Source organism: Chenopodium quinoa, unplaced genomic scaffold (genome assembly GCF_001683475.1).
Source record: "Chenopodium quinoa cultivar QQ74 unplaced genomic scaffold, ASM168347v1, whole genome shotgun sequence".
NCBI lineage: Eukaryota > Viridiplantae > Streptophyta > Magnoliopsida > Caryophyllales > Amaranthaceae > Chenopodium > Chenopodium quinoa.
Window position 1 is genome coordinate 3879902 of NW_018742418.1, and position 16481 is coordinate 3896382.

The 16481-nt window shown below is 34.2% G+C and overlaps 2 protein-coding genes across 2 annotated transcripts; one reads left to right on the top strand and one right to left on the bottom strand.

The window, feature by feature from the left end:
• Positions 1–2447: 2447 nt before the first annotated feature.
• LOC110709886 lies at positions 2448–6732 on the top strand. Its single transcript, XM_021888149.1, has 4 exons — positions 2448–2944; positions 4571–4651; positions 5524–5643; positions 5904–6732. The coding sequence occupies exons 1-4, from the start codon at positions 2746–2748 to the stop codon at positions 6308–6310; spliced, it is 807 nt and encodes a 268-aa protein (XP_021743841.1). The 5' UTR covers positions 2448–2745; the 3' UTR covers positions 6311–6732.
• A 3770-nt stretch (positions 6733–10502) lies between these two features.
• LOC110709856 (cytochrome P450 86B1-like) lies at positions 10503–13330 on the bottom strand. Its single transcript, XM_021888121.1, has 2 exons — positions 12625–13330; positions 10503–11913 (listed from the first exon to the last, which is right to left on the bottom strand). Exons 1-2 carry the CDS (start codon positions 13123–13125, stop codon positions 10831–10833), a joined length of 1584 nt encoding a protein of 527 aa, XP_021743813.1. The 5' UTR covers positions 13126–13330; the 3' UTR covers positions 10503–10830.
• Between the last annotated feature and the right edge of the window lie 3151 nt (positions 13331–16481).

Consider the following 16481-nt stretch of genomic DNA (forward strand, 5'->3'; position numbering starts at 1 on the left):
CGACTGTTTTTCTCTTCTGTGTCCAGAGAAGCATGGCCAGAAGAGCTAGACTCGGATTCGTCCTCTAACGAGTCCGAAGAGGACGACTCCTCCCCTCTCCCGGAGGGGCCCGCCTCCTCTCCTTTAAAAGGAGCAGGAGAGAATGTAGAATTGTCAACTGTAAAATGGGAAGGGGTCACTTTGACTCCTCCCTCATAACTGCCGGCTTTCAAGCCGATTTGTTTCACTTCCACATCTGGCGCCTGGTCAGATGTTTCACTAATCGGCACCCTGTGGGAGAAGCCGTCTGAGTTTGAGATCCTGGCAGTCTTTTTTGTTCTGGCCATCATGTTATACATAGACACAGATACAGTCGGACTTTGTATAAAGGGCAAAGATGGGTCCAGAAAAGGGCAGGCGGCACTCCTAGTCCTAGATTCAGCCGTCCCCGGTGACCGGCTGATCACTAACCTAGGTCGTGTCGTGTGCTTCCGTGGTGCCATTTCAAAAAAGAATAAAGTAAAGAGAAAATTAAGAGTAAGAGAACCGACGGTTACCTGAACGAGTGACGATTGATGAAGTTCTGAAAATCCTTTGCAGTCGGCTTGTCAGAGCGGGCGGTAGGCGGAAAAGGTCCAAAATGTCAGAGCAAGTTCAGGGGTCCGAATGTTCTCTCACAAAGTTCTCAAGTGTGAAAATGACCGAAGTCAACACTCCTTTATATAGGCGAAGTGAGAAGGCGAAGGGTCACTTCCAGAATTCAAGATTTTGGCGGGAGAATCTCTCGGCCTTTCGCCGAGTGACACCTGTAGCAGGCCGTCGCCTGTTACAGGGCGACACCTGTCACAGGTAACACGTGACCAGTCACGTGCCACCTGTGAGGGGCAAATGATTAGGGGATTTTGCTCCCACCAATCGGAATGCGCCACGTGGGCCAATCAGGTCCTGCCAAGTGTCCCCCAGTTGGACCTCTCAGGGCTTGCCACGTGGCACACGCTTATTCGTCCACCCTGGACCTATTATGTCATGACACGTGGCATACTTCATGCCTAATGGAGAAGTCGGCCACCTAGGCCCAACTTCCGAGGGAAGCCCAATCAGCCCAAGGTTAACCTAAACCTAGATTGGCACGTTTCCCGAGGTTATAAATACCTCCCTTAATCTTCATTAAGGGGGATGACGCAGATTACGCACATTAAATACTCTCACCTAGAGAGACCCAATCACTTTAATTTCCGCATTAATTACTCCTTAATCAAGTACTAACTTGACCGTCGGAGGCGGATCTCCAATCATCCGGAGCATCCGTTTGTTTTGCAGGTACAGACGTCCGGTTCCAGTCTCAGAATTGTAACTCTCCCGCAGGACATCAGAAAACCCCGAAACAATATCCATTAAAAATCATGATAACTGAAAACTGTCAAGTAAAATTGTAAAAAAGAACAAAGGAAGTAGTTCTTTGAAAAAAAGAACAAAAGAAGTATGAAGAATAATACCGATTGAGTTTTAGGCGTAATATTTCTAATATATAAGAAAACATTCTTACTAATCTTATATGCATTGGAGTGTACATATTGGTATGTGTATTTTTTGCCCAACTTTGTTATTGTTATTTTGTATTACTTTTTTTTTACTCTTTGAAAGTAGTGTGATTGATATTTTTGCTTATTTGGAGATTGCTTATTTTTGCACTCACGGGTTCATGCACTATATATCTAGTAGATGTTGCATAGGATTTTGCAGCAACTTTTGGTTTGAATATAGCTCTCTACTATGCAATAGATCGACCTGAAAAGTGATAATAGGATTGTAATTAATAAATTGAGATCAAGGATAGATGGTTGATGGGTTTTACTTGGGTGTCACACTTAGAAATATTATATTTTTAGGTGATTGTTGTGATTTTTTCAGCTTTAGGCATGCTTATAGAGAAGCCAATGTGTTTTGCTCATATCATGAGCATTTGCAACTAATAGATTATACCACGAAAGTATGGGTTGGAAGTGGACAAATGTTATTACGAATGCAATTGCAACAAACTTATGCCCTGCTTCTAATGAAAATAAATGCCTCTTTTGCCACCCACTTGCTACGTGTCATGTCGAAATTATTAAGAGTGACCCAAGCATGACTCAAACTCATGCGTCAGGTGTCACTTGTCATACATAAGCCAAGTTTAGCATGTAGTAGCGACTCGTTTCATATCATGCTTCTCCGTCCTAACCCAATCTACTATTCGACATATACAGTCTTATGTTATGTCAATGGTGTTGTACCACGAACCCCATATGGTGCTTCTTCAAGAAAATTGAGACCCCGACTAATCTACTACCCAACATACACAGTTGTGCTACAAACTAATACAGTGCCATCTTTAGATATATCTACCTCTAGAGTCTAGAGCACCCGCGTAACCGAGTGGCGCATATAAGAATTTTCAGCAAAGAAGAGGAGTAGAGGGAAGAAAGAGTCATTAAATTATTTTGGTTTTTCATAAACATGGGAGTCGTCAATCAATCAAACACGCCAAAAACACATTATTAAATCGTACTCCTATTAACATTTAACAATACTATAATATGGACCCCAATTTCCATGCTTCTCTCCCTCCAATTCCATGTATGACTACCCACTAATTCCCTATTCTACTCCTACTCCTAACTCTGTCATCTCTCTGTCACTCCTCTTTCTCTCTCCTTCTTCTTCATCTGCTTCGCACGTCTTTCTTCTTTCTCTCTCTTATATTCTTCATAATTTTGTTATAATATGGGATCATGTGTATCATCTTTCCACAAAAATTCTGGGTCTTCTAAAGTTGATCAAATTTCTGTTGTTCCTGATTCTTCGATGCCACCCACTCCAATCAAAGATAAACCCACCAATGTTGACCCTCAATTTGTCTCCTTTAATCGTAAATCCCGTATTTCTCCCTTTAATTCTATTTCAAGTCTTCGCAGTATTGGTGGTAATTCATCTCTTACTTTCTTATTTTGCCTTATCAATTGTTTTTTTTTATGTTCTATGAATCATGTTCGATGATTATAGAAGGTAAACGAACAAATTAACTGACTGTACCCATTAAACCTCGGGAAAAGAGAAGGTTTAGTTACTGGGGTTATAAGTAAATTTAATAACTTTGTCCGTTTACCTTTTCTAATCACTTTAAAGGGTACTAGCGAGTTAAAAAAAAAGAGTACTTGTATAATTTATGGGTTTTATTTTATGTTTTTTAGTTTGTGGTAGCTGTTGATGATCTGGGAGTTGAGATTGATCGTTTATTCGTTTTGATATGAGGACGAACACTTGATTGAATTATGTCCGCTATTATTTTTAATTATTGCTTTCTTTTTGTTTCTTAATGATAGTACTTTTTATTATTTAGTGCTATTAATAACTTTTAGTGACAATAGATTTTTTCTGCTTTTTGGCTTCTTAGTATTGGGCTAATTATACTTGATTGATCATGATAATTGTATTGATTATGTTAGAGTTCTGTCATATCAAGCCAGACTTGATCAAATGGTGGATTAGTAATTAGTTGGTGGTGGAGATTCACTTATCCTTCCTTCACCCCTCCATGGCTATGACTTGTGAAGGTCGGATTGGTAGTTGTGGAGGGGTTGAGTCATTTATCTTATACTTACCCAAGAAAAAATTACTATTAAAAATATACGAAGTATTAAATTTTTCTGTTACTATAGGCGTAACATATAAGTTGTTCGCTTGTTTGTACATGTTTGACGGGTAAGGTGATGTATGGTAGACTCATTGACTCTGTGTTCTAATATGGCCCTCCATATTTGTTTAGCATTGAAGTGTAGAAATGGGGAATTGTTACCTCCATTTCGGGTCGATCTATTACCCTATAAGAGGGGCGGGGAAGAACCTTATTTTTTTTCGAACATCTATTACCCAATTCGAGTCAATATATTACCCTATGTTACGGGTGAATAATCTAATTATAAATTCCTATTACCCTTTTAGTATGTTGCTACTTGCTAGTAGTCGATTTTTCTTGGAACTCTATGTTTTGGTGTGTGTGAATTGTTGTGTTTAAGATGTTGAGCTCCCTCTTCCCATGTGCTATGACCTTGGTTGTTTCATGAGCATATAGTTTTTAATGGCTTCGGTCTAAATTCAACCTGCTTTTAATATTGTGGCTTACACAGTCTTCTAACATGAAACCAATATAATAAAGTTGCGAAAATTGTGATTTGTGACGACTGTATTTCTTCTTTTCAAGGATCAATGGAATTTTTATCACGCTTGCTTTCCTAGGAAAATCAGCATTACTTACTATTCCGTACTTGCTACTCATATTTAGTAGGGCAGTACAGGCACATGTTTTGACATAGAAAGGAGAATGAATCAAGGTTACTACAACTAGTTTATTAATGTGTGGCAATTGTTTTCTTCATTATGCAACACAAACTATTTTCATAACTAATGTTATACATAGTACATTGACCTGTAGTTAATATTATCTGATAAGAGTGCTTAAAAATTCTCTGTTCTAGATGAGGATGAGAATTTTTTCCGTGCTAATGATTTTTCTCAGAATATAGAACTCACTATTTCCTTCCATTAACAGGCAGCAAAGATGAAACCTTTTATGACACTCAAGGTTGGCTAGACTCGGATTGTGATGATGATTTTCATAGTGTGAATGGAGGTAATGAGAAGAGTTACTATCATATTTTCTGCAGTTGTGTTCTCTGCCAATTTCCATGAGTTTCAGTTGTATGTTGTTTCTACAGATATATAGATCAGCTTCATGACCTTCTTTACAATAGTAGGGGGAAATACCAAATGTTAAGACGTCCCATATTCTATTATTTTGTGCTCATAGTCTCAACATCTGCCATCAAGATTGATTTCTTTCCCTCAAATTGAATTTTATATCCTTATGTGTCCTGCAATCCTATATCAAGTTAATCAGCTCACTAGAATGAATATAATCTCCCAACTCCATAAACCATCTGAATTCTATCTTCCACTCTAAAGCGTAGGAATGAAATGACATTTGTCCTGCTCTATAAGTATTTCTGACCAAGATGCATCGACTTTGGTTACCAAAGAGAACAAGGGTGTAGGGGACCTTTTGGAAGGCCTGGGGGCTAGGGTGGTTTAGTTGAGAAATAAATTTCCATGCTGCAAACTTTGCCCGGGAAATCCATTGAGCAGTATAAAACCTCGAGACCTTCTTTCTTTTATGAGAACAAAACCAAAAATAGTATTAAAAAACACATCTGAGTTAAAAATTGATAGTTATTGACCCAGAGCTAGATAAAAGAAACATGAGCTAAGACTTACATCTAGGAAAGAAAGAAGGATAATACATTAATATCTTAATGTTAGTTAAAAGTTAACAATATTATGGTTTGGTGCTTGAACATTGGTTGATAGCCATGACTGGTATGCAAAAAGTTATGGGGATAGATTAATAGAAACCCAGTTACACTTATGGTTCTTGAAGTGGTTGTCAATTTGCATATTTTTAGCGGTTTTGAGTTTAATTCTTGTACTTGTATGATAAATATGCAGATTTCACTCCTTCTCGGGGCAGTACTCCTGCCCATCATGATGGAACTCCTCGACTTAGCAGAGTATTCTCCCCACAAGTTAGTAGGGCTGTTTTTGAAGGCAAAAAACATATGCGTAGTGGTAAGTGTGACAATATCAGGATGTGTTTCTCATTCTTTGTCTGCTCATGTCATACTATTAAAACTACTCTCTTTTATTTTAGCATGCGAATACTATTTTTATTAGTGGCATTTTAATATCATTTTTGATGTTCATCATTTCACTTTTGAGATACTACTTAATATTGTTCTCTATTGAGTATGAGTTTCTACATGCGAGTAATAATCTGAAGGTTCGATTTTAAAAGACAGTATTTTTGAGGGTTATTTTCCCTGATGCAGCATCATACCAATCTCGAAGCAGTCCCTTAGCTCGCCGGAGCTTTTCATCTACCACTCAAGCAACTGGATCCTTTTCTGAAGAAGTGGTTGGTCCTAATTCAGTTACATCCTCAACAACTAACCCACCAACTAAGAGCAAGAAACTTCTTGATCTTTTTAAAGAAAGCATGAGAGAGCGTGGAGATGTAGGCCTAACTCCATTTCTAGATTTGCCACCAAAACCACCAACTAGAGCCCCATCTGGTTTGCGCTATGTATCTAGCAGTGATCCTGTTGATGATCATGTGCACGTAAAAGAAAAACAAGGGAGATTTTCACATGGCTGCTTTCCAAGATTGGCTTATGTCCGTAGCTTAAGTGGAAGAAAGAAGACATCTTATCCTCCTATGGATGACCTAAAAGCCTGAAAAGAGCCAGACTGCTGTGATTCTCAGGTCAGCTGTAATTCTCATTTTACCCGGTGTAGGAAGATTACACTGCTTGTGCAATCTTCAAGGATCGATCTTAGTACAATGTACAAAGTAAGTGATAAGGCAGCTTTCAATAATTGAGGTGCTAAGTCTGGTCATTTTCGAGCCTTGTATACTTCCATTTTTCTTGGCTTCTTGCCTTGCTATGTAAATAGGTACCGTGTAGAAAATGAGGTTACGTCGAAAGATGTTTACTAAAGTATTTGGAAACAATTAGTGGCTATTCTACCTTGCCTGCCATCATGTCATGTGTGTACTTAAATCGTTACGGGGCTAATTTATAACCTTGTATATGGTTTTAAACTTATCAATGCTTGTAAAAAGCCTAAGCTTCTTGCTAATAGGTCTTAAATTGTTCATCTCTCCGGCTGAAACTTGGCTTATAGAAGTAAGTTATTCGGAGTAACAAGCTATGCGAAGAACCCCGGCGTTGAACTATAAGATGTTGCATTCGTACGAACTTCTTAAATTATAAAGTAATTATAGTACATAGTACATTATACTACGTAAATGATGTAAATAGGGTAATATGTTCAATTGGTCATCTAAGAAAGAACAAAATATTAACATCTATGATTTCTAGGACACATACACAGCTACAAAAGTATATCCTCATACACCTCCTCAAATTGGAACATGTAAATTACGAATGTCCGATGGTGTAACAAAATTCTAAATTTTTTGTTGACAACCAAGAACTCAACATTGTCAGAATATCTCCCAATTGATAACTAGTAGGAACATATACTAACATTTACCGGGGAAATATTTTCTACTAACACGCAACTCATCACGAATAAAGCAACAATCAACTTTTATATGGTTCATACATTCATAAAAATAAGATTCTCACCATACAAACAGATACAAGTAATGATACCAATTGGTTGTTGGTGTAGTGGTGATTGAGACTACACTTAGTAGGGAGGATTAGTGTTCGATCCTACGCAACAACAATCGGAAGGGAACTGCAACCTAATCACCCGAAACTGATCCCCGAACTCGAATTAGCCTAAAGGGTAAACCGGGTAGAACACCAAAAAATACAAGTAATGATCAATGTTTTAACTTGAGTTTTTTTAACAAATTTAAAAGTCAAAACTATACAAATAAAAAGAATGGGATTCGTATATTTATACGCCGTTTTCACACCTTGGTGTTGAAGTTACACAACGAGCTAGCTACTATCCAACATAATTTTTAATAGTGTAATTGTATGAAAAAGTAATTTTGTTTTTATTAATTGTGACTTAGTATTGAATTCAAAAACGTGTATTATCTAATATGAGTGTGGTGCGCGTCACTTTTAATTTGACTTAGATTGATTCATTTGTAAACGTGTAAATGTGTAATAATGCATCCTCTCTAATTATTTTTAATCTTCTCTTTTATTTAATTTCGCCATTTGTCAAACTTTTAGATTAAGTGAGGTTGTTTAATCAACGACGTTAGATATTATAGGAGCAATATTAGATCCTATTAGAGTATTAGAGCTCCTTAGCTGGTGGCCGTATCTGTTGGCCAGCTTAACATATTCTAACATAGTCGCATACAAATTATTAATGTGTTCCAAATATCTTCTACACTTTGACTTTTATCATAATTTTGATTATCAATATCTTTAATTATGTATTACGAGTAATAAAAATTTCAAAAACTTTTACCGCTAATCTTTTAAAAAATTCTAAGGAAATATTAAATCTATATTATACAACTCGAGGTAAAGAGGTGGTGCCCATTACCAAAAAAAAAAAAAAAGAAAAAAAAACCTTGACATATACTCGATCTGTATAAATTAGAAAATAAGAATTTCAACTATGATAGATTATGGAGCAAATAATGGACATAATAAGCAAACAAATAAAAAAAAAAATTTGTTGTAATAATTTCCATTTCAAACAAAATTATACTCAAAGTAATCTAGTTAAATAATCTAAACTTCTTCTCCTCTCTCCTCTCTAAAACCCTAATCTACATTATTGACTTTTAGAGGGACTTCCATCGGTTTTTATTGGTGAAAAATCCCAACCTTTGTTTCTTGCGTGATTTTCTCTTTTACTTTTGTTTGTTTTTAGGTTTATAATATACATTCCTCTTCCAAGATGAACTTTCTCCTCCCTCGAAAGACAAAGTTTTTCACTTTCAAGGATTTTTTCTCCTTTCAAAGATACAAATTATAGTTTTCTTCTCTTTTGAGGGAAGTTTTGCTGATTTCTTGCATTGATAGATTGTTGTGGAATTGTTTCATTGGTAAATAATAATACGGGATCGCAAAATTTATCAATTTCTTGTCTGATTAATTAGATGTAAATCATCCTCACAGTTACAACAAATCATTATTTTGTCTCTCCTAAAAAGTTGTATATTTATGTGATGTAAGCGGGAGATGTTTCACAATGCAAAGTCTACTTAATGATCGTAGTTTATATGATGCCTTTATTTGATTCTATATGTTATGTATCTGCTAAATTCAAATATATACAAATTTTCATATGTGGCTAGCCACTCGGTGTGGTTGGGATTACTCGGTCAGGGGTTACTCGGTCGGTCAGAGGTTACTTAGTTAGGGATTACTTGGTCAAGAATTACTTGGCTAGAGATTACTCAGTTAGGGGTTATTCGGTCGGTCAAGGATTACCCGGTTACTGTCTTGGTGTGTGTCAGCTTGCTAGCTAGCCATACCAAAAAAGTGCAGATTTTGTAAATTTTCTATGACTTTTTATTAATAAACTACTTTTACTATTAAAAAAAAGGTTTAAATAATCTAAACAAAATAAATAAGCAAGAGGCTTTAAAAAAAAAAATAATAGTAAATAAGCAAGATGTTGAGCAACATTCATCTTAGGCCCATACAACTATACCAGTGAAGCCCAACCGCAGAAGCCCCAACTTAAAGTTGTTGTAACTGACTCCACAAGTCCACATTAATATTTCTCTCTTTTTATTTATTTATTTATTTATTTTTTATTTTATTATTATTATTATTATTATTATTATTATAACTTTTTTTTAGTATTTTTTTAAATAGAGTAAAAATAATTAAATTTAATAAATATGGAAGATCATGTAAAAACCTTATCCATCCTCTAACCAAAATCCTATACGAGTATGGGCCAACCTTAAACCAAAAACAAAAAGGATCCATTATAAATTGATATATAAATAAAAAATGGATTATCGGTTTAGAAGAAATAAAGCATGAACACATCATATGGCCCACCTTTGGACTCACAAAAAGGGATTTCGAATATTCAATTGATAAAAAGATTCTTTATTATTGCTTATGTCGACGGTCGACATTAGTGTACAAAGCCACCACGATGCATATTTTTACATATTATAACAACAATGCATATTATTTGGGTATTATTATATACTTCCTTCAATTAAATATTATTGTAATAATTGAACTTTTATATTATTTATCGGTCTTACTTGATCATATAATATGATTTATATGTTAAGTAAAATATAGTCATTTGAGATCATGTTAGATTCGTCTTATAAAATACATTCATAATATCAGCCTTTTTTTAAAAAAAATTTTTTTTACTCTTATACAATTATAGATATTTAAAATGTAAAATAAGCTTTGAGATGTTTAATTTTATCCTTGTTGCAATATTATTAAAACAAAGGAAGTATGAGATTATATACTTAAATTTGGACAATCGACATAGTATAACGTCACATCCAAACTATTCAAGCTCCATGGTTCTTGATAGGAAACGAACTGAGTCTAAAGTAAAAAGTGAATTATATGTAAATAAAGTAGTCAATGAAAAGTTTTGTACATTTTTTTTTTTTTTATTGAAAGTCTTTTTTATACGTGAAGTATTATCTGACACTCGTTTAACGTATACGTATATTATACTCGTATGATTAGTATATATTCTTAAAAGGTAACCAATTATAGAACGTATGGACCCGAAAGATCGATGTCCATCTTCGTGTTGTGGGATGAAGTGTGAGACGTAACATTGTAACATATAAAGTAGTAGGTGAAGCTTTGTTGTGTATTTGGACTTTGCACTGTTGAGCTAGGTAGTAGACTGGTAGTTGGTTCTCAAAATTTTGAGAACTAACAAGAACTCTTCCAAATAAGCTACTGTAATATTTACTACATGTATAAAGGATAAATTTGTAACCATCTTTTTTCTAGATTTCATATACATTAATAAAAACATCACAATTGGACATATCATACATTTACCATTATAAGAAAGGCATTTTTCACACAAGTTTTCACCTACAAGCCAAAGGTTCAAGCCTCGGCTCACCTCCACTGTTGTCTGAGTTTATCCGATCTCCTAGTGAATCTTTAGATCTCAATTCTTTAAAAAAAAAAAAACAAAAAAACAAAAAAACAAAAAAAAAACAATAGTATCATACTATTATAATGCTTTACATTTAAGAGCAACTTTAAAATAATAAACTTTGAGCTCAAAGTACTAGTCTCATTTACCTACAAGTTGCCTAGGCTCAAAGGTAACTGATAAACCATGCTTCATATAAAGAGTAGTAGTAACCTTAGGAGTTATAACTTGACCTTTAACAACCTTGACTTTATATCTTAGAAGAATTGAAGCAGCCACCATTTTCATCTGTGTATAAGCAAATTTCTTCCCAACACAAAGCCGCGGACCAGCATTGAACACAACATATCTGAACTGATTTTCACTTGCATATTCTCCGTCTTTGAACCATCTTTCCGGCTTAAATTCCGAGCTATCTTCACCCCAAATCGACTTCAGCCTCCCCATCGCGTACACATGATACAAGACTCTATGACCCTTTGGAATTTTCATACCATCCGGAAAAACATCATCTTCCTTAGCTTGTTTAAAGTCAATTGGTACCGAAGGGTAAAGTCTAAGAGACTCGGATAATGCAGCTTGTAAGTACACCATTTTGTCCAATTCCTCAGCTTGGAAAACAACATCATTTAGTCCATCTTTCGTCTCCCTTTGAGATAAAATCGCGGTAATTTCATGCAAGATTTTAGCCTCAACATTCGGGTGTTCATGTACTAGCCAAAAGAACCAGACTAATGCCACGGAACTTGTGTCACGCCCTGCTAGGATAAAACTTATACAAAAATCCTTAAGAAACTTATCAGTAAAATTCTGGGTAGAGTTTTTACTAAGCTGATTTTCTTGCATTTTGATTAGCCTAGATAAAAGATCACAAGGATCGCGGTCTAATTTACCGGGCTTATTTAAATCAGCCTTGCGATTTTTTACTGTGGTTTCAGCAAATTCGTGCACAATTTGTACGGCATTTTTGAGCTTCTTTTCTTTGCTCACGTTAAACAATCTCATTGTCTTCCAAATAAAGGCTGGTACCAAGAACCTGAACAGAGAATACTCTGTTGCATCCTCGAATGCTTTCGCAAAGGGAATGTCCGGTAAATCGAGGCCTAAACAACCAGGATCGACACCAAAAGCCGCCACACACACGTTGTCGAACGTAAAACGAAGTAACAATTCTTGAAGGTCAATAGTATGGTCTCTTGATGAGTTAACTTGCTTCTCTATTACCTTCAATTAAGAAAATAAATAATCAATGTTATATGTCAAGATTATTAGATCTAATTTGATGGTAAACAAGACTATGCTTCATTCAATACGTTTAAAATCAATTAGTGCTAGAAAATTGTCAAATTTTGTACAATAATATTTGAGTTTTCACCATAATTTAGTACCCAATTTTAAATTTATACTCCATAACACTATATCTAGACTAGTAGACTACTAGTGTTAACCTAATTGCACTTGAATAATGGTCCAGAATGAAAGGCAGCCGGACCCGGCCCATAGACCATATATGTAATTTTTATAATTTTTCTAACAAAATTAGTTAATAAGTTGGCCTAAGTCGGTTAATTAAGTTGACCTTGATTAGGAGTTCGATAATATACGATCCACTTGGCCACTTCCTAGGAAGAACGGTCTGAGCCAAGACTGATAGCTATATATAAATCAAGTAACCTCAAACTAACCCGACCTACTAGTCATCTCTAATATTCCCTTTAACAAGGCTCTTGCTATCAATAAGCCAGGTAAAGTGCAATTTCATACCCCACCATCCAAGTGACCCAACAACTACATTAATAATACGAACTTATGAAGTAATAACAATAAATTAAACTATAATAATAATAATAATAATAATAATAATAATAATAATAATAATAATAATAATAATAATAATAATAATAATCGTACAAAAAAGGTTAAGAAGTACCATGCCTTAAGTAATTTATCATGCACAAGACTTTGCATGGTCCTCAAAGAGTACTGCACGAACCGACTAGTATGCATCTCAGACGTAGCAATCCGGCGTTGCTCCTTCCACTTGTCATCATCAGAGTTAAAAATGCCATCGCCGAGTAGCTCTCGAAACCTTTCTCTATAGAACACACCCTTAGGAAAATTCTTAAACTTAGTTTTAAGTATATATTCAATCTTAATGGGATCAGCAATCATAATTCCTGGAAATCCACCTAAAAAACCTCTAACTCTATAACTTCCTTTGCTTTTTTCTAAGGCTTTTGTGTTCCATTCATGAATTTCTTGGTAATGAAGGGCAAAAGATGGGATCATGCCAACAATAGGCCATAAAGTGGGCCCTAATTTGTTTGTGATTTTTTCATGGATGCATGAAACTATGAAGAAGCCAAGTAATGCTAAAAATATATCAGAAATTTGTATTTGGCTTAATACATTTGTTACAAAGTTTATAATTTCCATGGTTTTTTTTTATTTTTTATTTATTTTTTTTAAATTTAGGTTTTAGTATTTGGGAAAAGAATTAGATATGAAGTGATGAAAAAAAAAGGGAGGGATTGAATGGATATTTGGATTGGGAAAGATGAGGAAGAATGGCAACTTTATAGTGTCATGGTTGAAATGACAAATTTGGAGTATTTGGGTTTATATAATGCATGACGAGTGTTGTGATGTGACTTTTGGACTTTCTAGGACTTTTTTGTCAAGGAGTTAATGTTGGGTGGTTGTTACTTGTTAGTGTTCTTAATTTAAAATTTACAAGTAATATCATGTACTCCCTCCGAAAATAGGTTACATTTGGTGGTTTTTCACGGTTAATAAGGAAAATAAAATGAAGTAGAAAACAAATATTAAATTAACTTTGAAAGTATGAATATAATATTGTATTGGAAATAGGTAAATGAGGATAGGTGCATGAAAAATATGTATGTATGAGGAAAATATGTAAAAAATAATTTAAGAAATAATTGAAATGTAAACATTAAAGGAGAACGCCAAAAAGAACAAACATAACTCTCTTTTAGAAACGAAGGGAGTATTGTTTTTCCCATTCGATCTACCATACTCATAAAGTCATAAATTATTTTTCTATTACTCCCTCTATCCCTTATTTTTTGCTCCATTTGACTTTTAACGGTTTTTAAGACGCGACTTCAAGCGTATATATCTCCATTTTTATACACGTAAAAATTGTAAAAACTTGATATTTATATAATATACAATGAGACGATTCTAACAAGATTTCACATGAATATATTATCACTTACTAATTAACGAGAATTCATGGTCAAGTTTTAAAATTTTGACTCATATTTTTACAATGGGGCAAAAATTAAGGGAAGGAGGGAGTACATTATATTCTCTTCAATCCCATTTGTTCTTTTTTTTATTAGGAAGATGTTGTAAGAAAATAAAAGCCAATGAAAAAAAGATATACAGATAAACAATTCGTGTATATATAGGCGGGAGTATTTTACTTCATACTCCCTCCGTCCCTAAATATAGTTCCCATTTGACTTATTTGTATTAAACTTTGAAAATTTTGACCATAAATTTCCGTTAATTTATAAGAGATTATATGTTCATGTGGGATCTTATTTGATTCGTTATATTGTATACTTTATTAATATCAAGTTTTTATAATTTTTACGCATGTGAAAATAGAGATATAGACGTTTTATAACAAGTTTTAGTGACCGTAAAAAGTCAAATGAGAACTATATTTAGAGACAGATGAAGTATAAATGTGTAATATAAATACCATATACTTGTATATAATTCTAGGCAACTATTCAAAAAAAAAAATATAATTCTAGGCAACGCCTTTACATTACCAACGCAAGTAACTCTGACTAAAGTTAATTAACTTCTCAATGGGTAATAATGGCTAAAATAGTTCTACATTATAGTACATACGGAGTACTAGATTGGATTAATTTTCATGTTCGTCATCTTTATGGATTGGAAGTCACGTAGCAAAATTAGCAGTCATACTTTAGTGTATTCAAATGTGATAATAGCTCTATTCACCTACTTTTATAAGCTTGTAATTTTTTACTTTTAAACCTGCAGGGTGGTACACCGTGCATGTTATTATTATATGCACTTCATGTACTCCGCATTCTATTTTGTTTTCAAAAAAAAAAAATAAAAAAATAAAAAAAAAAAATAAAATAAAATACATGTAGTGTGACATAGTAACATAATTTAATGGATAAATTTTTTCGGTGTCACAAACTTGCAAGTTCTCATCATAGAACGAAATAGCATATTTATCACTTTGATCATTGGATGAGATGAGTTGAGAGAGTGTCATGTGACTGATGAATTTTATCATGAATGATTAGGCTTTTAATTAATGAAAATTATGAACTTATTTTAATACTATCACATTGAATATGTTTTATTCAAACCTTAATCCATAGAAACAAAACTACAAAAGTCAAGATATATTAATGGATTACTAAATTTAGCTAGCCAAGTTAGGTAGTCCGTATAATTTCTTAAACCGCATTTTATTTTAGAGATAGATTTTGTAGCGGATTAATTAAACCAGCCGCATGCTAAGAGATTAATGCATGAATCTACCAACTACTATTAAAACCTTGCTAGTTCCCATAAGATTTTCAACTCCCAAATTTATTTCATCGGAAATATTTTGAAAGAATACAAAACAAATACGTCAATAACCATTGCGGCACTATTAGACTGATAGGGATAAACAACCATTTGATCTGATGACGCGGTCTATATATATACTACTGTACTGCTTTGGATAAAGGTCATGTTTGAATCCCTCATAGGTCAATCTAGTCCACGTTAACATGTTAGATCCTTTAAGAGTGGGAGAGGGTATATAAGAACATCCTCATCCTCAAAATGTCTTTAACGAAATTTAAATCCTCATTTTAACCTTGAAAGATTTTTTAAATAATAATGTCTGAATATATATGTTATTATATTATTATTACTTCTTATGTTAGGACACTGGACACCATATCAAATTAGAAATGTGACATATGTATTACTCCATAATAACGAGTCTAGATCATTAGGACAACTCACCATAATTAATTACTCCGTACTTATCAGTATTATCCTTTAATTTTAAAGTTGTTAGGCTCTAGCTATGTCAAATGTAGGACTCATGAAACTCTTCTATTTATAACAATAAATGCTTTAATTTATATGCTGATTTATACAAGTATACTTGTATAAGTTGTATTAGATTAATGTATTAAGTGAATAAGAACTCATCATCCATCTGACAAGCACAAGCCTAAATAACTCAATTCGTACAAGTTTGTTTGCTAATAGTACATTAATACTTTCAACAAGTCTATAAGAATTTATTATTATTATTGTTTGGGTCCAATTTAGTCCAATTGGGCCTAAGCACTAAATGATCCAATTAAAAGCCCAAGGTCAAGGTTCAACTCTCCAATTGTGCTAAAGTCAAAGGTCAGCCCACAAAGCAAGCCAATTGGGCTAAGGCCCAACCTCTCCATGTATGATGAGGTATAAAAGCCATCAATATTGATTCATTCACGATTATTCATTCAGGATGATTCATTCATAGATTCATATGTTCATACATATATTCTGAGATATTCCATAAAAGCCTCAAGCAACAAACTCTCTTGCATAGTGTCCTCTTCTTACACATTGTACTGACTTTAGCATCGGAGGGGCCTTCCTCGGCAACACCCCCGAGGCTAGTTTACATGTGTTTACTGTGCAGGAAACCTTCGGCCCAACATAACTTGGACCGAATCCAGCCTTCTCCATTTCAGCGGACCTTCGGCAAGGTCCCATTG

Coding starts and splice junctions, on each gene's coding strand:
- LOC110709886 (XM_021888149.1), top strand. CDS start 2,746: ATGGGATCATGTGTATCATCTTTCCACAAAAATTCTGGGTCTTCTAAA. Junction 2,945..4,570: donor AAGTCTTCGCAGTATTGGTG/GTAATTCATCTC, acceptor TTCCATTAACAG/GCAGCAAAGATGAAACCTTT. Junction 5,644..5,903: donor CAAAAAACATATGCGTAGTG/GTAAGTGTGACA, acceptor TCCCTGATGCAG/CATCATACCAATCTCGAAGC.
- LOC110709856 (XM_021888121.1), bottom strand. CDS start 13,125: ATGGAAATTATAAACTTTGTAACAAATGTATTAAGCCAAATACAAATT. Junction 11,914..12,624: donor TGCATGATAAATTACTTAAG/GCATGGTACTTC, acceptor TCTTAATTGAAG/GTAATAGAGAAGCAAGTTAA.